This window comes from Octodon degus, unplaced genomic scaffold, assembly GCF_000260255.1.
Source record: "Octodon degus isolate 3935 unplaced genomic scaffold, OctDeg1.0 scaffold00021, whole genome shotgun sequence".
Lineage (NCBI taxonomy): Eukaryota > Metazoa > Chordata > Mammalia > Rodentia > Octodontidae > Octodon > Octodon degus.
This window is the reverse complement of record NW_004524597.1, coordinates 4,201,722-4,227,320: the sequence shown is the minus strand read 5'-3', so window position 1 is coordinate 4,227,320 and position 25,599 is coordinate 4,201,722. Positions and strand designations below refer to the sequence as shown.

The following is a 25,599-nucleotide window of genomic DNA, read 5'->3' as shown; positions in this document are numbered from 1 at the left end:
AGGTTGCAGCTCTGGGGAGGAAACGAAAAATGCCAAAGCCAAAGATGGTCTGTCCCCGGGTTCTGTTTGGGTTCAGAGTAGGTAACAATGGGGAGGGTAGAGTTGCCTTCATTTCTGCCCTCCCTCTTGTTTTTTCCTCTATAGAACTAATATAGAAAGACTAAAGTTTGGGGTAAGGAAAAGCCTTTTCTAAACCTGTGGACACGTGTACTTAGCTTTGGCGAGCCATTGTTGTAGGCCAGTCCATGCTCTGGGCATGCCTTTTGGAGGTAGGTATACTTACCGTTGATTTTCAGATGTGAATGCTGAGGCACAGAGAGGTCAAGTGACTTACCAAGATCACACAGTAAAGGGTGTTCAAATCTAGCTTGCTGTCAATTTTTTCTCTAGCATTCCTAAAGTTCCCTTTCAAGTACACCCTACTGCTTCTGTTCCTGATCTGAAGCAGGGCTCTGGGTCAGATTGACTTCACTACTCAAACCCGATGTGAAAAGTCATGACTTGTGCTTGGCGGGCTGGGGGTGGGTTTCCAGCGACTCCCTTCGGCTAAGGCAGGGGGCTTCTTTGGGTGTGTCCGTCCTGCGCTGTGGGATATGGCTGTGTGTTCATTTCTCTGCCTTTCCTGTGTGTACAGTGCACTCTCCAGTGCAGTGCCTGTTCCCAAACCAGACGCCATCTCTCTCTCTCTTGTAGGCACGGTGCTGTTGTGCCAGGCAAACCAGGAGGGATCTTCCATGTACACTGCCCCCAGTTCACTTGTATATACTTCCGCAAGTAAGCCCACTGTCCTGGCTCTCTTTTTGTTTTGTGACATAAATCTGAGTCCAGTCACCTTCCCTGCCATGAAGTCCCCCTGTCCCCCATCCCTTGTGCTCTCTGCAAGGTATACTTGACCTTCATCAGCATGTCTGTTTCCCCATTGCCTTGGCATCTGAACCCCTCTGGCCATCCCCATCCACATGCCAGTCCTCACTTCCCAGGTGTCCCAGCCATTTGCATTGTACCTGCCAGGCTTGGGTCCAATGGATGGGACGTGGGTTGGGAAGAGGGGTATGGCTGTTCCGTCAAAGGGTGCCCTCGCCTAGCAAGAAGAGGCTGCATCAGTCCTTGCAAGCATGGCAGCCTCACTGTGGGAAGTGGGGCCAGCTTGTGGTGGGTAACTTATTTTCAGAATTGTTCTGTCCTTTTCTATGTAAAATTCCAATGAGGAGGAGGAGAGAGAAACATGGGTTCCCCCCACCTAACTGGGGGAAAGCAATCTAAATTTGCTTTTGAAAAAGTAAGTGCATTTTAATTATGTGTATATGTAAATACAGCTGTCAAGTGCTAGAGGGAGGAGGCCACAAAGAAGCCTGGAGGACCATTCAGGGTGTTGACATGAAAGAACAAAAAGGTCCCTGCTGGGGATGGTCTGGGTGCAGAGGGCCACACTCCTACCCCGCCCGCCCTCTCCCTGGAGCAGGTTGAAAATGAAAGCAGCACACCTTCTGGCTTCAGAGACAGGTTGATGGGAGTGGGGAGAGAGGAAGTCCCAGGCTCGTGCTCACCAAGGGGACAGAGACAGAGTTAAATCCCCACCACCATGAAACAGTAGGGGGTCTCCGTCCTCAAAGTGTGAGACTGAGACAAACCATAGCTGTCTCAGGATACCAAGAGCATGCCAAGGAGTACAACCTTGGGGTGTGCAGAGTCCTTAGGAAGTGGAGACAGGCTATTGTTCTCCCAACTAGCTTATCTTCAATGGCAATTTTGACATTAATTAAATGGAAGGTGTTTTGTTCTCTGGCCCGAGAAGGCAAACTCTAAGTACTCTGGTGACAAGTGGTTGTTTCTAAGTTTAGGAAAATGGTCCCATATGGGTGTTTGTGCATGTGTGTGTGCACCTGTCTCCTACAGTGATGATGCTACTACGTGTTTGTTTACCCAGCCTTCTTTATTCCTCTCAACACCTGCAACAGGTAGGTCTTACAATGTTTGTTTTACAGATGAAGTAATGGAATAATCCACTCAAGTCACACAGTCACACAGCCTGTTTCTGTTGAACCTCGGGTTGTCTTTCTCAATGTATTTGACTCGAAATCTCACCACCATTCCATTTAGCTGCCTGCCCTTTTTTCTCTGCAAATGTTTTCTGAAGGACAGCTGATGCACAGGGTTGAATCCTGAGTCCTAGAAGATTATTTTACTTGTCCCTAGCACCATTGTCCTATAGAATCATCTAGAAAAAGTCTTCTGTGTCTGTGTCCAGGGAAGTCATGGTAGAACTCAAAGGCACTGACTGACTTTAGTTAATGTCACATTACATAGCCACATGGAGGGAATGGGTCTCATGCAGACAGTACGATGTTGCATGATTGCATGACATACTCATTTTTGTTTTCTTTACAGAAGTGAAGAAAAAGCATTCTTTTGAATGTATATATTTATCCTAAAGCAAATTGGTTAAAGTGTTTTATTTACCAAGCATGGAAATATGTCATAAATGTTCCATAATGAAATAAGTAGAGCATAGAGAGGAAGTGGAACTGTGTACCGTGAGGGTCGGCAGAATCAAGACACAGGCCAATCCTGTTCACACTCTATTTCCCAATGCTCTCAAGCTCTGAGTGCGTTTTTAAAATTTCCTAGCATTTTAAAACCAAAAAGAAAATATTATGCAAAGACATCGATAGCTCAAATATTAATAAACTTTTTGTTCCAAAAATACCTCAATCTCTGATTGAAAGGGTAAATTTTATTATTAAAAACATAAATTTCCAACATTACCCTGCCATGTGTAATTCTACGCTTTTCTCCATGTAAGTATATAATGACCACTGAAACCTCGAGTCCAGCATCTTTCATTTTTAAATTATATCATCAGTCAAGTCACCTGCACACACTTTTCACCTTTTTTTTTCAAAGTTTTATTGATAAACAGATAGCAATGAGACAGTTTCAAATCAAATCGGAAGTACAGTTTCAACAAATAATACACTGCATATATTCTTCTTAGTGGTTAATTGCTGTACAAGATGCGGACTTGTGATCCTATTTACAAACACCATTAGAACAAATCATTCTATTCATTAAGAGAATGCAACTATATATCTATCCCAACCTCTTTGAATACACAGATACAAATGGACATTCATCGGTATACTCCATTTTTTCTAAGTTCCGTTATTGCGCAGTAGACTTTTCACCTTATTTTCACTTATGTTATATGAATACCGAGATTCATTGATTTTTTTACAAAAATATTAAAGCCCTTTTATATAGAAGTTTTAAGAAAATTGCTAATTCCACAATACTATTTTAAAAAGTACTAAATAGTTTCTTGCAATAATGATCTTCAGCTATCACTCCTTTATGCAGTGGCATTCAGGTTAGAAAGCCCAGTAGGGTTCTGTAATGGTGACCACCTCTAGGACCTGTCCTTCATGTAAAGAGCAGCAAGGTACAGGTACATTTTCGCTTTGAGGTTGTGAGGGGCTGCTGCTGCAAGGAAAATTCTCCACCGTACCTAAATTTCCTCATGGAGGCTCCCTTTTTTGAGCCTCATGGTTTTCTAAGCCAGACTATTTGCAGGAGCTAGAACCCTTGCAGGCATCAAATGCCCATTCCTGCACAAAGCCACATCCCACTTCCAACAGTTCACCCAATATAAAAAGGCTCATTTTGCACGTGCACATGTGCATATATTGTAAAATACACAGGGTTACCCTGAATCCCCCTCTAAGTCTGATGTATGTGGGACTGACAACACATACCTTGTCTTTGAATTATTTTGGGTAGCTTCTTATGCTCTAGGAATCTAATCATAGGGGAAAGTGGAGGGCTTTTTTTTCCACTTTCCAGAAAATTTTAAGGGTGCTTTTTTTTGGGGGGGGGGTTTAACTTGAAAGTTTACGTGTTGTGCTTCTGAAAAAAAAAAGTGTGACATTTTCATAAACATGTTCACTAAGTTCCAAGATTACTCATGAATGTTGATTTTTGTCCCTTCTCCCTACAAAAAGTACAAATCTTTAGCTATCCTTGGATGGTTAGAAGTAAATTGTTCTTCCTAGCCAAATAGCTAATCATCTGTAAATAACATCTTTAAATGAAGTAGGGGAGATGGCTTTTTAAGGAACCCTGCTGAATTAGTCTGTAATGAAAATAATTCCTACTAAAGTTCCTGCTTTTTTACATGAAGTCCCTCTTAAGCGAATTTTCCTAATATGGCCTGGGGCACATGAAAGCATTGAGAAACCACTCACAAGAGTCTTCCGTGGAGTCTCCCATTTGACCCCTCTTTGCCTCTTTCTCCCAAGCCTTATGCTGGCTTAAAACCTTAGTTCAAGTCATCATGGGACATGCACATCCTCTTGCATGCCCTAATAAATGAGTGTCATCAAGAATACAACCGGGGGCTGGGGAGATGGCTCAGTACAATAAGCACTTCCCTGGCAAGCACAAGGGCCTGAGTTCAATCCCTCGTTCCGGAAAAAAAAAAAAAAAAAAAAAAATATATAATCAATCTAAATGAAGTTGGAGCACAATCCCAGGAAATCAGGCAAGACCACCTTGTACCAACTGCACAGTGATTATTATTATTATTATTATTATTATTATTATTATTATTGGCAGAACCAGGGATTGAACTGAGGCCCTTGCACTTGCCAGGGAAGTGCTTATTCTACTGAGCCATCTCCCTGGCCCCCCTATTTGTATTATTAAGCAGGCCCTGAGCACCAAACAGTATACTCTTTCCCCAAGGGGATGTAGTGAGTGACAGAACTTACAGCTTATCGGTTGACCACGTCCTTCCTAGGGTTGTGAGTAGTCAGCTCTTCTGACCATTAGCTGAAAGACATTAGTTGAAATATTGCCCACACTGATTGAATATGGCACACACTTACCATTAAAATCAGCTTCAGGCAGAACTCAGAAGGTAAGGCACAGATTACCCCCTTCAAGGTAAAGCATGACTTCCACTCTCACTAATCGGGATATCAAGAAGTGAAGGATCCTTGTGTCTACCAATGGTAAGGTCCACTCTGGCTTGGATTAGTAAAGTGAACTATCACTGATCATTTCTGCATATGATGGAAATGTTTCCAGAAGCAGTTAACTGTTATCTACTCTTTTTTCTTTCAATTTTATGAATAGATTATAAATTAGAAAAGTGACAGGTACTCATGATAACCAGTGAAGCACACAAATAAAGATGCACAATTATAATAAGATAGCAATAATATATACCCTTGAAATAATTCATGTGAACTTCTAGAATCTTTTCACATTTTATTCATAATAACATGGGAGGGACACACCTGCAGCTGGGGAGGGGGACTGCCAGCATTTTGACTGCATGCATATTTGATGCATTCCTGCCATGTGCAGTTTCTCTTAATATTATTGTGACCATCTCCCATGAAGCTTTTAGGATATTTTCACTTTGTTTCATAGAACAGGGAGCCATGCTCTTAGAGTTGCCCCAGCTACTTTTCTTCACACTCTTTGTAAAGACTGTAGGAGGCATCTTCACAAACGCTCCTCCAGAACTGGGTTCCAACATCCTCTTCCACAATTGCACCTTTCTGCTGCCTTTAACTTTGCTAGTCAGATGGATGGAAAATATAATCTGCATTCTTCATTTGCATCTGTCTAGCTGCAGCTTAAAAACTACCCCCTGCTGCCCCACAATGAACTGCCAGTTGAACTTTACCACTTGATAATTTCCACTACTCTACTTTCTGCCTCTCTTCTGAGAAAACTTTGATTTTTGTTTTCATTTTATTACGTATTAGGTAAAATAACTTGTGAAGAGTACGCATATTGAAAATATATTTCCTTATTGGTCTACAGGGTCTCACTACGTAGATCGGACTCATAGTGATTCTCCTGTTTTCAGCCTCCCAAGTGCTGGATTACAGGCACGCACCACCACGCCCAGTCTCAATCATTGTCTCAGCGCACCCTGGGGCAGGGCTAGCACGGCACACTGGGATTGAACCCTAACTCCTGCATCTGCCTAAGCAGGTGTTTTAATCTGATGAGCTATCTGGCTGGCTATATAGATTTCTTTCTTTCTTCTTTCTTTCTTTCTTTCTTTCTTTCTTTCTTTCTTTCTTTCTTTCTTTCTTTCGTTCAGAGTCTCACTATGCAGCTTGGACTCATAGCGATCCTCCTGTTTTCTGCCTCCCTGGAGCTAGGATTACAGGTGTGCTCCACCACACCTGGACTCCATTGCTGGCTCAGTGTGCCCAGAGCTGGGGCCTGCATGATATGCAGTTCTAGGGATCAAACCCTGGCCCCTGCACTTACCTAAGCAAGCGTTCAGTCCACTGAGCTATCTTGCTGGCCCTTATATTTTTAATTGTATACAAAAGAAATCTAACTTTTCTTTTGTTGTTAAATATAATTTTATATTGCAGAGTCACTGCCAGTACATTTTGTTTAGTACAATGTGCAAGCCATTCTAACAAATGCCATAGGTTACGAAGCCTACATGAGATATTTATTTTCTCACTATTCTGAAGGTAAGAAGGCCAAGATCAGCTATGCAGTGTGGCTTTCAGTGAGGTTTCTCTTTGTGGCCTGCGGATGGCCAGCAGGGAGACAGGGAGACAGAGCAGAGTCCAACCTAGTATTTCCTCTTCTTAAGACCCTAATTCTGTCGTGAGTGTCCTGAACTTGTGATCAAGTCTACAGCCAGGGAGATAGCTCAGTAGAATAAGCATTTGCCTGACAAGCACAAGGTCCTGAGTTCAATTTCCCATACCACACACACACATACACAAAAATACACTTATGATCAAATCTAAACCTAATCAATTCTCCAAATACCGTACCATTACAAAATACCATCACATTGCAAACTAGGAATGGAAAATTTCCGTTTTGGGTGAGAGGAGATAATTCTGTACACAGTAAATGCTTTGATACTAGAGTACCACTTTTATCTGTGTAGGGCTAAAGAAATGTGTTCTAGCAGAAATTTCTATGTACTTCCATCTGTGTATCAATGTACATGTGTATATTTTTACAGTTACATGGAATCTACAACTGAGTGTTAGATCTACATGGGGAGAAAAAGTTAAAAGATAAATCTAAATTTCCCCAAGATATGCACCCTTAACCCTATAGCTGAAACATGAGAGTAAAGGCAAATTCTCTAAAAATCTAAGTGCTATCAGGGTGTAAAATAATCTCATGTATTCAGCGAATCTCAAGGGCAAGTGATAGCAGCATAGTTTTAATTGATATATTGATTGCAGACTTTATGGAAGTAGTTGTGTAGATTTCATAAAACAGTGATTTAAGTGGCAGAAACACACATAAATCAAGTCTGCACTGTTCTACTTTTAGGTAAGTGATAGAAGCTCCATTGACCTCTGCAATTAAAGTGAGGACCTAAATTAATTCACAGCTTCCTCTTTCTTCTGCTTCCTACAGAAAATTAGAGAGAATTGAGTTCAGTTCATAGGAAGTGCACTCATGGTCATTGTGTGATGTTGATTTAAAGAACTCTTTTCTCTTCTGCCCATTTGCTGGCAACTCAGACCTTACTTGCTGTCTCCAAGTCAGCTTTGTCTAATATTTTCTGGAAAGGTTGCTTAAAATAAAGTACCTAGCGCTGGAACTGGGCTGAACAATTGAAGTTCCCACACCTGAGACAAAATGTAAAGGGAAAAAAAAATGTGAAGGGCACCAAAACCAAAAACTTCAGTAACCAAAGTAAGCAAGACTTTGATGCAATATCTTTAAAAGTAGAAACTAATGGAAGAGGTGCACATTGAACACAATATTGAATTTTTCCATAAAGACAAGGTGGGAATTACAATAAGCCTGCAGTTCACCAATGATGCTTTTGCAAGCAATTCGGTTTGCAGACAAAAGCTTGCTTCTGTTCACAAACTCCCACACTGGGTGACCGACATGACCTTGGCCATCTTTCCCCCACACACCCCAGCATGCCTATCTTCTCCAGAGCTGTGAAACAAATTAAGTCCATATGCTGAGGTATCACAGCACTAATTTTTCCTTTTTGAGACTTAAGAGTGTAATCTTGTTGAGAACAACACTTTAAAATTTGATAATATGCTCATCATAAATGTGGAGAACTTTTTAGAAATTAGCATTAAAATGATTTACCTTGACCGCCGATAGTGTTTTGGCTTCTCCCAACTTACGATTTGCATCCAAAGTAAAAGCATAACTGGACCTTATATTAGTTCTAGACCTGAAGCATTAAGGTGACAGTGGGGAGAGAAGTGGTAAGGGTGAGTGAGCATTTACTATTGTCTCAGGCTTTTTGCTAAGCCCATCACAAGAGTCTCTCACATAATGGTTGCAAAAGCAGTATGGAATACATGTGAATAAAGTGATTAAAGAACTTGTCTGAAGTCACCCACTTTGTCTGGATCCTCAACTTCCCTCCTAACTTGCACCAAATGTTCCCAAACTGAGCTAGGAACAGCAGAGCAGGGAGTGGTCACTAGGATCCAGGAGAAGCTGTCCAGCAGCTCTCTTTAAGCCAAAGCTGCATTTTCTCCTACCAATCTCCATTTCTGAAAAGCCAGTTTTTCCCTATATGTTATGTCTGTCCAGTACCTAGCAAAAATTTTCTTCAGAAGGCCATATAGCATTTTCAGCCCTGGGATGGTTTCTTTTATAGCTGAATGCAGTACAGAATGCTGTGTGCATAGCCAGTGACTGCAAAGTCTATACATAAGTATGACTGTATTCCAATCTGCAAGCCAGGTTTGGCCCACGAACCACCATTCTCACTTGAAAAAGCTGCCTGGCAAACATGAGGTCCTGAGTTCAAGTCCCAGTACATACTTACGTAACACACATATTTTGTCACATTTTAAAACAAGTATAGAAGTATAGGTGCTTAAAAAGAATGTTATGCTCTTGCTATATATCAGAGGAAAATATAGTTATAAATCTGATCTAGATGCAAGGAATCAATGGAAAGACAAAGAAAGACACAGATTTGGATCTGGAGACTATGTTCTGGTGTCTTGTTTAATACTTGCCTCAGTTTCCCTGGACAAAGTGATGATTGCTTTATCTGAGCTTCCCCGTCCTTAGCTGCCTCATTTTCCTTTCTCATACTTCCAATGATCTTGGCTTGGAAAGATCCTCAGCACTGGCCCCTCCCCACCAGAAGATTAGACACTGCTCCTTCTTTCCATGTCTGTGGCACAGCAGCATTCTGGGCCCTCTTAGTCACTTTCTTTGGATAACTGCTTCCACCCCTGCTCAGTTTTTCCATGCTTTGACTGCAGAGGGGGTTAATATGTACCACTGCATTCAACCGGTTTTTATCAGGTCCTTTCAGAAGGTCCATGCCATCCATATGTCACATAGAAGACCTCCACCAGTTGGTCTCCACTGTAGCTATGTTCTTGAGGATGGGCTCAGGTAATAGAATATTCTTGCTAAGGTCTCAGAATTGCAAAAGTATGACTTATTAGGGACACTGTGGAGTTGAAACTCAACCAGACACCTTGCTTCTGCCCATATGGCCACTTAAGTGAATCATAGGAGCAGCTTTCAGCATCACTGGGCATTTTCGATAGACACATTGGCCACTGATGTCCCATTAATTTCACTGAACCCTCAGACCAAGAGATTCTGAAGAACTCTCATAGCACATGCCCAATTTAACGCCCAAAGTTATCTCAGTTGGACAGAGTTGTCCACCACCACCACCAATGGTGACCCCAAGAATCCCTCTTCATCCATCCCTGAAGCATCTTCTTATTGCTCCGATGCATTTTTCTACCTTCTGCCATGGTCTCACACATCTGTGACTTGTTACCAGCTTTTACTGAAGAAGATTTTACCAGGTCTTCTATTTACTTGGTTATTTCACCTGTATGCCCTGTATTGGGATCAGTTCTTTTTTAAAAATCTCAGTCCCTTCCACCATCACCCCAACTCTTTCATCAGCATCTGGTTACTGTAGTAACACAATCATAATCATAGATCACTTTGCTGTTGTTGCTTGTCTTTTTTGATTATTTTGGAGAAAATAACATTAGTTGGAAAGCCTCAATTTTTAAAGCAGAGGATCTGCAAAGAAGCCACTTTTGCTGCAGCTACTATCTGAATCTCTCGGCACTTTGGTTATTAATCTCAATGCGGAACAGTAGCTTTGGTCTTTTTTCAGCTGAGGGTCTGGCTTCTGCAAAAGGCTGCAAGTTGCAGAGACTACCATCCTGTGGTATGCCCCCAAACATCTTATTCGTCTTGATATTTCTTTCACAGAAACACATATGACAGATAAGGAGTCACTAGAGGATGTGTTTGCTTTGTGTCAGACAGATATTAAAACAATAAACTATAGTGCCCTGGGATTCCAGTGCACATACAGCCAGAGAACAAGGCCGAGATGAGATGTTTCTGAAAAGCAGCAAGGCAGTTGTTCCAGGGGAATTCCCTGGAAACACCAAGCCCTGTGATCGCATTGACAAAAAGTATTTTTTAATGCTCACGTTCTCTTAAGAGGATCAATGGGCTGCTTCAGCTTCCCCACTTAATTCCTTGACAGTGCCCACCCTCCTCCAGCTTGACAGTGGTGAGAGAGAAATCCTTCCATAGTTTGAGAAGCTTATGCAGAGAGCTTTTTTTTAAAGCACTCATCTGCCCTTCTTTTGCTTCCCGAGCCTGCTATGAATTAAAAAAAAAAAAAAAAATTCTACATACAGAGCACTGAGCAGGAAAGTTACAGAGGTCAAATATGAGATCATGCTTCATTCCTGGAATATCAGGGATCACAGCCTGTGAAAAACAACAGGTGTGAGTATCTAGGAGCCTTGGCTTTGTAAACTGAGCCAAGTCTCTATGGCTCTGCAGAGCTCGGAAAGTGCAGCTGAGAAGAGGAAGAAAAGCATCTGATGGCACTCAAATAAATCAAGTACTGTCCTGGAGTAGGGATTCTGAGCTTTCCCACATAAAAATGTGTCCACCTACAAATGGGCTGATTCTTCCTCTTGCTTCATTTCTCTTCAGAAACAAATCTCCTCACTTAGAACAGAGAGGCATAGAGGGAAGATGACCTTGCCCCTCAGAGAAGGACAAAAGAGCCTGGGACAGTTCATTTAAACCTAGTAATTTAAACACTTGCTTCACTATGAATGCCAAAAATACCATTTTCTTAAAACAGGTTTTCGTCATTTATCTAAAACACTATCATACCCTCAAATGATTTATTCCTATTGAAAAATTGGGGACATTGTGAAGAAAGTACAGTTTCAGTACCAGATGTTGCATATATTAGGTCCATTTCATTGTGTTCTATTTGTATGCAGTGTAGTTCTTGCCATCTCATTGTTTTTCATGTGTAAGTAAACAAACAAATATATGAGAACCACTTATGCAGGTACAACGGGCTATGGGTTTCCACTGTCCTCACTCAGTAATTGTTCAAAATATTCAAGGAGCATTTGCAAAAGATTAGTTTTCACTAATGAATTCCAGCCCCCATTTTTTATTTCATGGAGTTCTCCTGGTACTATGATGCGGTTTAGTGAAAAGAGCTGGATTCCAACAGAATGGGGAGTAAAATACAGTAGTATGCCAGTGATGTGGCCATGTCCACGTGTCTGCAGTGTTAGCTGTCCTGTGTGTCTACTTGCCTGTAGGCATCAAATAAGATCACTACGTCAAAAGCCTTCAGGCTGAAGCTTAAGAGCACCACAGATAAAGAGCTACTCTTTCCCTTTTTCTATTAGAAGTTATTTTCCATAGTATTTTTGAAAGTTCGGTAAAAAAAAATCTAGATGGGACAGTTTGTATTACTCCAGTAACTGAACCAGTGGATCCTTTCCTAAAGGTCCTCCCTCAGTCTGTTTTAAACTAGGAAGGACTTCAGGAGTTGCAGCTCCTCCATCAAGCAAGTGATGACTTGGTCCAGATGCACCTGTCCTATAGGTTAGCTTTGGGTGTTGACCAAAGGATCAAGGCTCTGTTTTTTGGGTTTCTTTTTTCTTTCGTTCTTTTTTTTTTTTTTTGCAGAACCAGGGATTGAACTCAGGCCCTTGTGATTGCCAGGGAAGAGCTTATTCCACTGAGCCATCTCCCTGGCCCCCAAGGCTCTGTTTTTAAAGTCTAAATGTAGATGCTCAAAAGTAGATGGCCTCAACACCGAGACCCCTAGGTGATGGCTTGAAGCTTAATGAACAATGTATCTGCATTGTGTACCCTTGCCCCCAACCCATTCCCCCATCCAGAGTCACTGCCAAGCCCTCTGGGGAGGCCTCAGATTTAGAAGCTGAAGCAACCAGCCTTAGAGAACCATGGGTAATCTAGCCCAGCATAAGGAAGCTAATTTATCTCATTTGCCCTGTTTCCTACCTGGAGAGGCAATTCACCAAGCTTGCTGTTTGAGCCAGCTGTTAGATAGATCAGGAATGACTTAACAATTGAACCATTACTGTGTATATGCACTCAATAAAGTAATTATTTATGTAAATTATTTGGTTTCTTTTTTCCATGCCTGCCTTGGGGAAAAAGAAACTAAGTTGACATTGGTACAGATTTTGTCAAACTAATAGATGATGGTGAATTGCTTCATCCAAATTAAAATAGATTTCAGCATTGTGGGGCTTTGTCTATCTTCAGTGTTCTTTAGACAACAGAAAGCATCTTTGCAAATGCCTTCTGCAGTCCTGCCAAGTTAAACAGGTCAAGATTGAGATTCATTCTTGTCTTGCTGAATGAAATGTTATAAATATCTTGCCTGGAGGTTATTGTCAATACCTGTGAGTAGACAAATCACAAATACCTCTTCTGTAGAGGCAAAGCCTGTGACTTGTGCAGTCAATAGCCACGTCATTCACTATCTGTCTGTAGGATTAATCCAACCATTTGTAATGTGGGAGAGAAGAGACAATAGCTGAATTCCAGAGGTAAGAAGGGACTGTGTGGCAGTTAGCGAAAATTAAGGCTGCAATTCTTGTTCAAAGTCACATAGACCTCAAGTTCTCAAGAATATTCCTGTGCACAAGTAATATGTGTGTGGGTTCTTGTTGCTGCTTACATGTATCTTCTTTTAAGTTAGAAACTCTTGTTTCCTCTGAAAATGCCCAGGAAAAACCCCATTGTGTTAATGCACCATAGTTTCCTCTGTATATTTTTTAACTCACTGATTTCTTTTATGTCCAGTGGAGAAATTTGTTTCAAACCAAGTTGTGACTAAAATGATAATAGTATTAAGAGTTTAATTATTTATAGAAAAAAAGCACAGTACCCCAAAATGTTATGATAGGTTCTTATTCACATTTTCTAAAACTTAGAGATAAGTTCCACATTCCAGTCTTCCAAATTCAAAATCTCTAATGGAATTTTCTTAGAAGGAGATCACAGCGATCACGTTTGAATGTAACCTTCACCAACACCATGCTGGTTTCACCCCAGTCACCAATGGTAGCAGAGTCTGTGCTTCCCACCTTTTTGAATTGTGTAAGACACCTCTGGCTCACATGCATCCAGATACAGAGGGACAGTTTGCCTTTGGACTCTTCTCAGTCACATCGGTCTGTGGTGGTTTCTACGGCCTGCATCGTATTAGCAGAAAGGAGTAGGGCTTTGCCTGGTGTCATGAAAATCTCAGAACAGACATATATAACAAAGAAATGTACAAACTCCCCTGCCCCCACCCCACCTCCCAGGAGCATTCACTCATTGTCCCCAACAGCAGGGGCATATTGAGATCTCTGTGATACATGTCACCGGATCACTCTGCAAATGAAGTAAGTACATGATGGAGTAGGGCTGGCTCTCCTGGATGCATTGTGTGCATCGGAGACAGTATACCAGCTTATTCAGGGAAGAGCAGGGATATTGGATTAAGGGAGTCCAAGGAGAGGGAGAGAGAATTGTAAAAAGCTTCTCCCAGCACCTGCTGGGAAGGCCTTTGAGTTGGCTAATAGATAAGACCATGGCCTCCAGTTCAGGCTTCCTTGATTCCAATCATTTCCTGAGTGTCTGAGGTAATCTATGCTTCCATTTGCTCCTAGGAGGGTGAAAATAGCGATACTCCTGGTTCATAGGACTTGTGATCAGTAGTGGGTGAATCTGTGCATCTGGCAATTAGCTAGTGTTAATAAATAAATGCTAGCTGTTGTCGTGCCATTGAATCTCCTCCATCTGATTGTGGAGCCTTAGAGGCTGGAATTGTGCCAATTGCTTCCATCACTCCCACTTACCGCTGCCTGGGGTTTGGACAGTTGAAGTCCAGGATCCCCTGTTATTAATATCATCAGCAACTCATAATTTTTCTTAGAGCACACAACCTTCACAGGTAATACTTGGGAGCCTCTTCTAAGTGCAAAGACTGCTGGCCCCTTTCCTCTGAAACTAAGCCACTACAGAAATCTAAGTTTATTGGACAATAAAATCAGTCACATTTCAATAATTGCCAAGCAGCAGGTCATCTTGCAGATGCTAGAGACACAGTAGTGCCTCAGAAGTTGTCCTCAGGGCATGATGACAGCTATATAGTGCAGGGGCAATCAAGCCAGGGGCTAAGAGAATACATGGAGAGGGAGGAGCAACAACAGGGTTCCCTGACTGGGATGGTTGTGAGTGAGTGTCAAGGGCTATGAGGTAAGACTGAAAAGCAAAGCCCCAGGAGAGGGTAATGTTGGAACCAAGATTTGTATCAGGAACCTTACAGAGATTAGATCAAGTGGAAAAATATGCCAGAGCACCTGACTGAGATGGAACAGGCTGGAGAAAAATGAACCGTCTTATCCTCCTTCAGACTTATCCTCAAAGTCTAGCTGACATAAAGTTTTAGATCAATAAATTCAGTTTGGCAATCAGGACAGTACAATGTTAGCACCACACCTCTCCTCCCCCCCTTCAAAATGTACATTTTTCTCCAAGTTTCAGTTCTTGCCAACTCTTTCAACACATCCTAATCAGACCTGTAACAGCCTAAAAACTTCTGGCTAATTTGGATTTGACTAAAACTTTTGTACCATGACGCTATGTAAAGAGATTCAATTATGGAGCGCAGTGTTTTGTGAGTAACTACCGCCCATAAAAAGTTAATTAATCAGGGCTGTGTCAATTTCCTCGTGCCATGTCAATTTGCTGCAAGGTAATTAATCACTAATCACCCACCAAGCAGCAGGCCGAGGGACAATCCATGAGCCATTTATTGTCTTTCCCCCAAATAAATGGCACAAGCACCCAGGAAGAAGCGCATCTTGCCTTTCACAATATTTTTATCGACACTTTTGCATGTTGTAATAGACGGCAGCCACAAGCAGCTGCAGTTCAATGGAATATGAATATTAAAGAAACAAATGAGCGGAGATTTATAGGACATTGCATTTCTGTTATGTCAGTTTTGAGATTAAACCAAGCAAATGAACAGTGAAAAATTACTCTTCCATGTGGAGAATGGTGATTAGACTTGTACATTAATTAGAAATTTTTGTTTTCCTATTCAATGCATTTCAAATGAGGATGTCCTATAAGGAACTGTTTGTCCAAAATGTAGATTTATTCACTTCTAAACAGCAGTATTTAATATCAACGTTCATTTTTCTACAGAAACAAGAGTCAATCCCAAATGTGGGTTTCAGGGATAAATATACGTGAATATGAGAACTCGAGACTCCATAAATTAAGTGGCTGCTGTGGTTTTTTTTCATAAATGAAAGGGTGAAATGCTCCTCTCATTGTTTTCCCCACTAACCACAAAATTACTGGATTAAGAAAAATAAAGGCTGGAGCCAGTGAGATAGCTTCGCTGTCTAAAAGACCTGCTTAGGCAAATGTAGGCAGGCGCAGGGGACCACAGTTCAATCCCAAGCACCACATGCTGTGCCAACCCCACCCTCAGAGCAGGTTGAGCCAGCCCCCAGCCCCCCCCCAAAAAAAAAGAGAAATAAAGGCCATTTCATTTTTGTTTTGATCTAAACTTAATATCCCCATCATATTAAAATTTCAAATTAATGCCATTTAAAAAGTGACCAATACACATTCGCACTCAATTAGAAACCAGTCTGGCATTCTTTGTCTTGAGATCTATTCTGAAAGGAGAAGCAAATATTTTTGCCACCTGAAAAGAAGACCCGACTTTTTTGACTGTTCATCATGATGTTAATCACGGGTACCATCCTCCAAGACCGCTGCTCCAGGAGCTTCGGCTGCCTGCTTATTTCGCCTTGGTGTGTAACCTATTATGCCGTTTCTTAATTTATGGTCCAGCACACAGAATGGGAGTTCCCTTAAGGGGAATTCGGCCAGGCCCCAAACCTGCTGTTGAAAGCCTATCCACACCCCTAGAACTGCGTAAGTGAATGTTTCTTCCCATAAATTTCCCACAGAACAATTCAGCCCCAGCTTAGCATGTGCATACTTCTATCTCCAAACCTACAAAGGGTAGGGGAAAGGTAGCATTAGGCAGCCGTGGGAGGGGAGGCATGAGACAAAGAGAGCCGCCATCCACCCTGATGGCACACCTTTACCGGGGCATCTGGCAGTCTCATGCAAATTCACACCAGCGCACAAATGCAGAGAATAATTGCCCATTAAAGCGGTTGTATATTTTTATGGCTTTGATGCAGAATCTGCCCCCCTGTGGGGTTTTGCATCTGCTATTCTTCCATCTCTCCCCGAGCTCTAAAACTTTAATATGCAGTTTATAACCCTCAAGTATTTTCTACTGGTTTTGTGCTTCTTCTCCTGGGATTTCTAGGCTGGTGAAATGATCTCATTTGTGTTTATTTTCGAAGGTAAGCACCATGTACATAAAAGAGACAGAGGGGGAGGAGCCACACGAGTCACTGTAAATACACTGAAGCCAGAACTCATGGGAAGTGGGGGCTGTGTGTTCGAGGGCAAGTCGGGCAGCGAGCAATTGACGCTTTGGTAAATGGCAGATTTGGCTGGTTGATCCAGCCACACACCTCCCATTTAAGTGTTGATCTGCCTCGATGCTAGAGCATGTCACAGCGTGCCTCTTGTTACGCCCTACAGCTTCACTGAGTCGCACAGCACAGGATTCCTTCGCTAAAATGTGGGGTTACTCCCCTAACCTCCTCCAGATATGCTTTGGCACAAATGCAGCTGAAGGGGGGTGAAAATAGATGGGCTGGGAATACTGATGTATCGACAAGATATACAAGTGGTGTTTTCTCCAAAAGCCCCTGCCCTGTTTTCTTTAAGAAGAATTCATTTCTGGCTTATGAGCTAAATCCAATTTCCATTGCAGTGGTGCCACATTTTTCACTTTGATTCATGCTGGATAAGGTTTAAGAGGAAACCTTTGGGTTTTCTCTCCCTTGTCTCCTTCATGCCAGGGACGAGAGATTTATGCTCTGTCCACAGATCAGCTTGCCTGCCTTCCATTTCCCCCCATTGGACGTCTGTTTACAAGTTTATTAACCTGAAGTTCAACCCGGAAAAGAATCAGGCGCTTGTACTGGGGGGTTCCGGAATGTCTATGGTCTGGGACTTTTTTCATTTCAACATTGTTCTTTAATGAAGAAGTATTTATAAATATTGGACAAGGTGACAGGTTTATGGCATGTATTTTAATATTGATTTACTCCATTCTAGAAATGTGAGTTTCCACTTGGCATTTTTCATTGGATTTATTAAACATTTATTGCCCACGAATTATATCCAAACTCCTGAACAGGGATGGGGAGAGATGGCAAGGTTCTTTTAATCTAACAATAGTGTCATGCCATCAACTAACCATATAATTAAGATTTTTTTATATATAGCGAAAGGATAAAAGAATTTTAGTCTTATTTAATCTGTATCTGAGTCATCTGTCCAGATGATTGCTTCAAATAAACTTTTAACTATGTTCCAGCATCTATAAGCCATCCCAACCAGTAGAAAAGTAAGAAAACTAGTCACTCTTTCTATCCCAGGTAAAGTCTAAAACAAGTCTGGTGAACAGTTGTGGGTTTTGACCGCTTCTCTCAGTGGCATAAGAACACAGGCAAGCTGTTCTAGACCAGGTACCATGGGAAAAAAATTCTCTATCATTAGAGAAGCTGAGGAACACAGAAGGTACAGGTACAAATCAGAGGAGTTTGGGATTACACTGACTGTTATTTTCTGTATTATTTGTGCATATAGTGTTCAAAGAATGGTTATTGCAGAGGGAGCGATGTGACTTCAAACCTTTTAATAGGTAGTACAAGTCTGAAGGATTTTTCTCAGAACAAGTAAAATTTCCAAACCCTGCCATCTATGCTGCAGTAAAAGTGAATTTAAAGGAAATAAGGCTTCTGAAAATTTCAAGAGCAATGCATCTGTTCAAACACTGTCTTCTTCCACTGGAATCACTGTGTCTTTTGTTTAGTTGTATTTTCTGGACAAACATAGCACTGATTTTTCTAGAGATCTTGACCATGCACCGGTTGTGCAGTGTGCATGAAGTTTATCTGCAGCCACTGTGTACCTTGGACTGTGTGATGAATGGTGAACAGCTGAACAGCAGAGTAGAGAATGCCACTGTGCTACAAAGACAGACATGGACATTGGTTAACCACTGGTAGAGTGACAAGGCACAGTGGTAGGTACTGCAGACCTGTGTGATGCCAGACGCTCCTCCAAGTCTCCCAGAAGAACAGATGGAGTGTCCTGTGACAAGGTCTTGCTAAAGTACGAAATTTCCCAGTCTCCTGCCTCAGCCTCCCAGGCTGAAGGGATCACAGGCCCATAGTACCACGTCCTTCTCAAGATACTTGATTTTTTACATGCACTGCAGAGAATCAGAGAAGTCTTCTTCAAGGTGAAATTTGAAGGGAAAAACAATGGAAAAATAGTATAAAATTAATGGAAGGGGGAAGGGGGGAACGAAGAAATGAAAAAAAATGATAGAGCAAAAGAAGGAAAAAAAAATAAGGGAACAACAGAAAAAAAGCTCATTGATCAGAATGCCTAACCAGAGACTGACTGTAAAGGGCCCCTGGGCCAGGTCTAGACTAACAATAAGAGAGAGCTAAGGAAAGGGACTTGGCCTCCCTGAAGGCAATATCTGAGCCAGGAGCTGCCCTCCTGGATCTCCTCCACTTGCAGGAACCTAGAGAGGCTTGCATGAGGCGTTCTAAGCCCCTCACCCTGCAGGGGTTAGACATTTTCTTGCCTGGAATAAAGAGGCACAAATAGATTCCTGGTCTCCCCAAATCTGAGCAGCATTTGCTCCCCTTGCTCTGCTGCTGAGCTTCTGTTTCATGTTCTATCTCAACATCTAAATCCTCCAAGAATGACTGTAAAACCGGCTTGTCGCTGAGAGGAATCTTGTCTCACTCGCACAGCTCCACAGCCAGCGATAATGAATAGGTCAGCATAATTACCGCGCATCCTAACACAGGCTGCCAGCTGTTCTGCCAGATTGTGCGTCCTTCATTTCTTTTATTTCAAAATCCAGGGTGCTCCTAGGAAAACTTAATATTTGAACTGTGGCAAAAGAGATTTGGAGTCAAGCCCTTTCCACTCATTTTTCCCCCAGTCTTGCAGCAAGCTTCTCCTGCCCCATTCCTGCTGGTCTCTGATGGTGTTAAGATTCACTCATTTTCTCTATTGAAACTCACATCTCACCAACACGTGAGTGGAAATGCCGTCCAAGAAAGTCAGGTGCTGGGGGCTGGCAAGGAGTGCTGGCTCTAACTGCACGATCTGTCTTTAACAACAATAATAAAAAGTTAAAAATAACCTCTATGGTCTTCCCGGATACAGATAGAAGAATGCAATCATGGTGGCCTGGATGTGTGATCCTAGGGTTTGGCCAATGTTGCAGGAAAAAGTTGCAGTAGAATCCACTCACCACTCAAGAGCACAAAGAATTTCAGATCATCATACCCAGGTGGCTGTTCATGAAGTTCAAGGGGTTTTCTTTTGTTTGTTTGTTTGGTTTTTTTTTTTTTTTCCAGTCTAGAAGTGGTATGTTGTTGAGAATGGCTTTCATGGGAAACTTTCTCTCTCTCTCTCTCTCTCTCTCTCTCTCTCTCTCTCTCTCTCTCTCTCTGTCTCTCATCTTTCTCTCCTCTCTCTCTCCTCTCTCCCCTCCCTCCCTCCTTCTCTCTCTTCCTCCTCTTCTTTTCCCCCCACCTCTTCCTCTTCCCCAACCCCCATGCCCAGGGAGGAACAAATTTCTCTCCATTCATACACCCATGTTCACTCTCAACCTCCTGGGGAGCACCTAGTGGCTCCTGATACTTAACACACTCTTTTTCCTTCCAATGTCTTCCTTTCGGGCAGTTTTTGTCTTTTCCCCAGCCAAAGTTTGGCCTGTATATAAGTGTGCATGAGTAGGACCCTGAAAGAGCTGGGAAGAGTCACAATAGGGTGCTTCTACTCTTGAAGGCAACAGTGGGAAGGGCCCAGTGATCTCTCTTGGCTCTGTGGACACAGGGGAAGAGCATTTTTGCACAGTATGAACTGTAGCACTTTGTGAGTTTAGGTGTCCTGCACAAGGTAGCGCTTTCCTCACCGAAGGCTGCCTGAGATGTCACTGGAACACTCCTAGGACAGTAGCTTCCCAAATACTCTCTCCAGGAAAGCAGGTCGGTGTGGGATGTGGTTTGGGAATCACTACCTGTCGCTATGTGAGCTGGGAGAGGCATGGTGAGAAAAGCGAGGGCTGTACCCAGAGGATCCAGGAGGCAGCCCCAGAACTGGCTGTCGCACCCACCGGAGGAGTTTCACTGGGGCGCCACAGGAATACGGTGCTCCTGTGTAGAAGCCTTTGAATGAAGTTTCAGAGGTCTCAAGGACTGTCATGCTCAAGTCGTCTCTTAACTTTGCACCACCTTTTAGCAACTTCTTCCAGGAAAGGAGTCCCAAGAGCTTATTGTCACATTTCTCTGTCTGTGTTTAGGGTGCTTGTGTTTTTGTTTTTGTTTTTGTTTTTTTCTTTTTTTATTCTGGGACCAGATCTCACTATGTTGCTACATTGCTTAGGTTGAACTCAAACTTTTAACTGTCCTGCTTCAGCCTCTAAGCGTGTTGGGTTATAGGTGTGTCCCACCATGCCTGGCTGTGTATGCTTTCAAAAGCTGCATAGGAGGCTGTGGAGATTTTGGCTCGTCATTATCCATCTATTCTAGGGAGACACAAGTGGTGTGCACACTCATGACATAATTCCACATACTCATGCTGGTAGGTATATATCAATTAAAAGCTTCCGACAGGTCATATATGGCATAATGGAAAATATGGGAAATGTTTTATTTTTATTTTTTTGGCGGAACCGGGGATTGAACTCAAGACCCTTGCATTTGCCAGGGAAGCACTTATTCTACTGAGCCATCTCCCCACCCCAGGAAATGTTTTAAAATGGGATAAAAGGAAAGCTATAAATAAAAAGTGAACTCTTACTTACGTGTTTCAGCCCCAAAGATAATTACTAGCATGTGGAAGTATGTTTATAAATGTCTTTACAAATATGCACATGTATGTATATGCACAGAGATACTAGTATATATATGGATGCACATGTTTGTAAGCACAGTTACACTTATAGATGCACATGCATGTGCACAAATGCATACTGCACACTCAGAAGCAGGTATATGCATAAGGAAATGCATATACACATATACATATGTACAGTGATTGAGAACTACTGGGCGTGCACTTCACCATCTATCTTTGTTACAGTGTGAGTTTATGCTGTGAGTCTGTCTCATGGGAGTAAGAAATCCCTGTAAATGTTTGTCATTGGCCACATTCTTGTGGGTAGAGGGACCACTGTCCTCACTCCTCCTCCCCGGAATTTTTCTTTGGCCTCAGCTCTGCTGTCTGCTTTTTGTCTCAGAATCCTTGGGGTGGAGACTTGCCTTGCCTCTGACGGGCCGAGGGTCCAGAAGATAGTCCCCTCGAGGGCACTGCACACAGGCGCACACATCACAGTTCTCACAGGACTCTCTCCTCTCTCCCACAGTGCCCGGCTTCCCGTATCCAGCTGCCACCGCAGCAGCCGCCTATCGAGGGGCGCACCTGCGAGGCCGTGGCCGCGCCGTGTACAACACCTTCCGGGCCGCGGCGCCCCCGCCCCCGATCCCGGCTTATGGAGGGTAAGTGGGCTGCCTGGCACAAACCCCCACCGCACCTCAGGCACGGAGTGTTTGCACGCATGATGATCTTGACCGAACCCCTCCTCCCCAGAACCACCCCAGCATGCAGCCCGACGCGCGCCTGCAGCGAAGCACCTTGCAAAGAGTATTGAAAAATGAGAGTAATTTGTCCTGTCATGGTTGGTGCCTTTAAGCATTCTACATGTCACATGGTGTTATGTAAATTCTCTTTGAGACTGAATGCTGGAGAACAGAGAAATGGTTACAGCCAAATATGTATTTCTGATGATTGCAAACATCTGCTTATTAAGGAGGTTGGACCACTTTTACCCCTTGAATTCAAAGGGACTTGAGGTTTTTCATACATAAAAATCACTGGGGTGGTCTTGCTCCCCTCCCCAAATGCATCTTGTGCTCCCAGGTTTTATGAGCCTTTGCCTGAGAAAATTAGGTGTTGAGTCAAATGTAAACATTTGAGAGTTTCATGAAATTGGAATTAATCTGCCTTTTAGTTGCATTTTCCAAAGTAGCATGAGCTTCCTTTCTTCTCTGTTAGGAAATCGCAAATTGATTTGTCCCCTAATGTGCGCTGGGTCCCTCTGTGCATGGGCTTTGATACTGCCAAGTGTCTATCAAAGAATGGTGGCTAGGTCTGAGGGGGAAAATGATACTGATTTAATGGAGAAAGTCTTGTTACGTTACTAAATTTCTTGCACCTCTGGGTTCAGGAGAGAGATATATCTCTAAGATAGTAGAGCCCTAGATAAGGGGACTTTTTTGAAGCCTGAGAACAATTTTGGTAGCTGTTGTAGGAAATCAGATGCACCAGTGACAGCTAGCGGGTACAGTCCAGAGACACTACTGAGCACCCTGGAATTCACAGGACAGTCCCTCCAATACAGAGACCACAGAGTTACCAGGCTGCTGGGGAGTAACTTAGTGTTTGGAAAATTCAGTTCTCCCCAAGAAAGCCTGGTTCACATATGGGCTCCCTGCCCAGTGACTTGTTTGCCGGTCTGTGGAGAGAGTATGGTTGCAAAATGGGTTAAATGCATTTTCTTAAAAGCTTTGTTGCCTATAAATGTTTTAGGGAATCTGAATTAGCCTAGACCATCTCTAACATACTGAGGACAAAGGGAAATAAGCTTGTTTTCATTATTTATTCATATAGCACCCATTCCTAAATAGAGCATTTGAAGTGTTTCAAAAATAAAGACGATGAAGCAACAATGAGAGTACAGAAAAATGAAACTAGATGAAATCATCAGGAAAAGACGATTAAGGCAAAGGAATAAGACAATGCCCATGAGCTTTCGTGTATAGAGTTTGGGTTGGCTGTGAGCTTCTTAGTGGAGAAAATAACAGCACATGCATTGTAGATAATAGGAAACAAAGACTACAATGGCCCTGAATTTTCTCTGCCCCCACAAAATGTGTCAGTATGCCCTGAGCCTTATGTATCTGCCCATGTGTTATATGAAATTATTGATTACATAATCTTTATCTCAGCCCCCAGAATATTGAGCCCATTTTATTTTTTTGTGCCCATTTTATAGATCCACAAGTGCAGAAATAAAGATTTGTAATTCCCCAAGTCACACCAGAAGTTATGAAAGGAAAAGTCTAAGTTACTCTCTTGGCTCATGTAAATTACTAAAAGCAAGATTCATATGCCATAAATGCAAAATTGCACGTATATACCATATTATTTTGTCTCAAAATTGATGTCTTATCTAGGAGCACAGTAATTGTAGTTTTTTCTGTCACATATATATACACTCAGTACTTGAGTACTGTACAGAACAGAAAAATAATAAAGTAAAATTATATAGCTTATCCTCACATGAACAATTTATAAAAATCTCAACATAATACACCTGCTATAAAATTGAAATTTACTAACTTATAATGAATGTGCTCTTCACTGGGAATAACCATGCTTAACTAATTAATGCTGCATCCACCCGGGAGATGCACAACCATTTCTAAAAGGTATGAAGTGCATTTGAAGCTGCTTAGCATATGAGGCAATCATAATATTCCAGTATTATTCCTCATCAGTTTGGTTAAAATGGTGGATTATGCCTCTTTGCTGATAGTATCAAGGATGGAATCACACATGATACTTAGAAGATAGAATTCTCAACGGACTTCTAGGAGAGGGGCAGAGGGACTGGTGTTGCGGGGACCCTTGTGTGCAAAACTCTGAAATAACAAGGTGATGGTCCAAAAAAGACAATTCAGCTGATCTAGAGTGTGTGGATTTCTAGTCCTTTGGTGCAAGATTTGTGTGTTCGCTGACATCTTTACTCCAGCGCAGTTCAGCTCAACATCCCATACTCAGGACCTACCACACTTTGAGCTCTGCCGTACACTAAGGATAAAGAGACCAATCAAAATTTTTTTCTGGTTGGTGCAGGAAGAACACATATGCAAAAAAATAATTTTTAATGTGATAGGTGATACTGTAGGGTATGAGCACCAAGAAAAGGACCTTATCCCAGTGTGGGTTTTAGTCCAGGTATTCCAGAAATAAAGAAGTAAGGGACATGTTCAAGGCCAACTGCTTCCACAATTGCTAAGATAAAGCCTTGCCCAGCAATGCTATCCCACACCCATCATTCCTTTTGCAAAGACATCATCTAGCCAACTATTTTTATTAAAGAATAATTTATTTTTCTTATTGTCACCAATGAAAGACATGTATGCCAACCTGTTCTTTATGAAGTATCCAGAGCAAGGTAGGCTGTCAATTGGGCCCCAGCCAAAAATATGCCATGAACCCTAGATCCAAGAGTGCCTTCACTGTTTTTCTCCCTCAGGGAGACTTTTTAAAAATGATATTCTGCAGAACCCCATGGCTTTCTTTTTGGAGCTTTGGATAAGCCTTGGCAGTATCCATAGTCACAATAGTCACACACTGAATTCACTCAGGATGTCCTTATCTTCATCTATAGGCAAACAACAGGCTATGAAGAGATCCTATTCTATTTTGTATTATGTTCCTAAGTGGAAAGCTCTTGGGACATCAGGACAGGATCATTGTTCTTGGGGCAGACACTTTGCTAGGGACCATAAAGGGATCACAGGGAGTAGTGAAAAAATCCCTAGACTTAGCCAACGTTAGCTGAATGGTGCTCATGTTGAGCGAGGAAGCCAGGTCTACCGGGTTTCTTTTTTTAACAGATTTTTTAAAGAGAATAAAAAATAGTCAAAAAAAAGTTAGCAATAATACAGAATTCCACTAAACAAATAGGAATTCAAAATGGTTTTTATATTGCGTATTGTTGTCTTTAAATTGGTTTTCCAGATTACCGGATATAAGCATGCAAAATTTATTAAAAAGATATAAAATATTAAAAAGGAGAGAAAAATTAAATAAAATAAGCCTTAACTACTCCTTTCAATAGACCAGCAGAAATCAGCAGCAACTTTCCAAGCTATCCTGTTGGGGGCCTGGCCCTAGCTCAGGCCTTTAAGTGGCAGCTTCCACAAAGCTGTCAGCCTCAGGTTGCTGGAGTTCGAACCTCACAACTCTCCCGCTGGCCAAAAGTGCCCTGAA

At 42.2% G+C, this 25,599-nt stretch overlaps 1 protein-coding gene across 13 annotated transcripts in view; it reads left to right on the top strand.

Annotated features, from left to right (window-relative positions):
* Rbfox1 (RNA binding fox-1 homolog 1) overlaps nt 1–25,599 on the top strand; it is a 365,784-nt gene that overhangs the window by 285,860 nt on the left and 54,325 nt on the right. For all 13 annotated transcript variants that reach the window (XM_023711319.1, XM_004627777.2, XM_004627780.3 and 10 more), the window contains 2 exons: nt 694–774; nt 21,905–22,037. In XM_023711319.1, the coding sequence (XP_023567087.1) occupies nt 694–774; nt 21,905–22,037 (214 nt within the window). The remainder of the gene's footprint in view (nt 1–693; nt 775–21,904; nt 22,038–25,599) is intronic.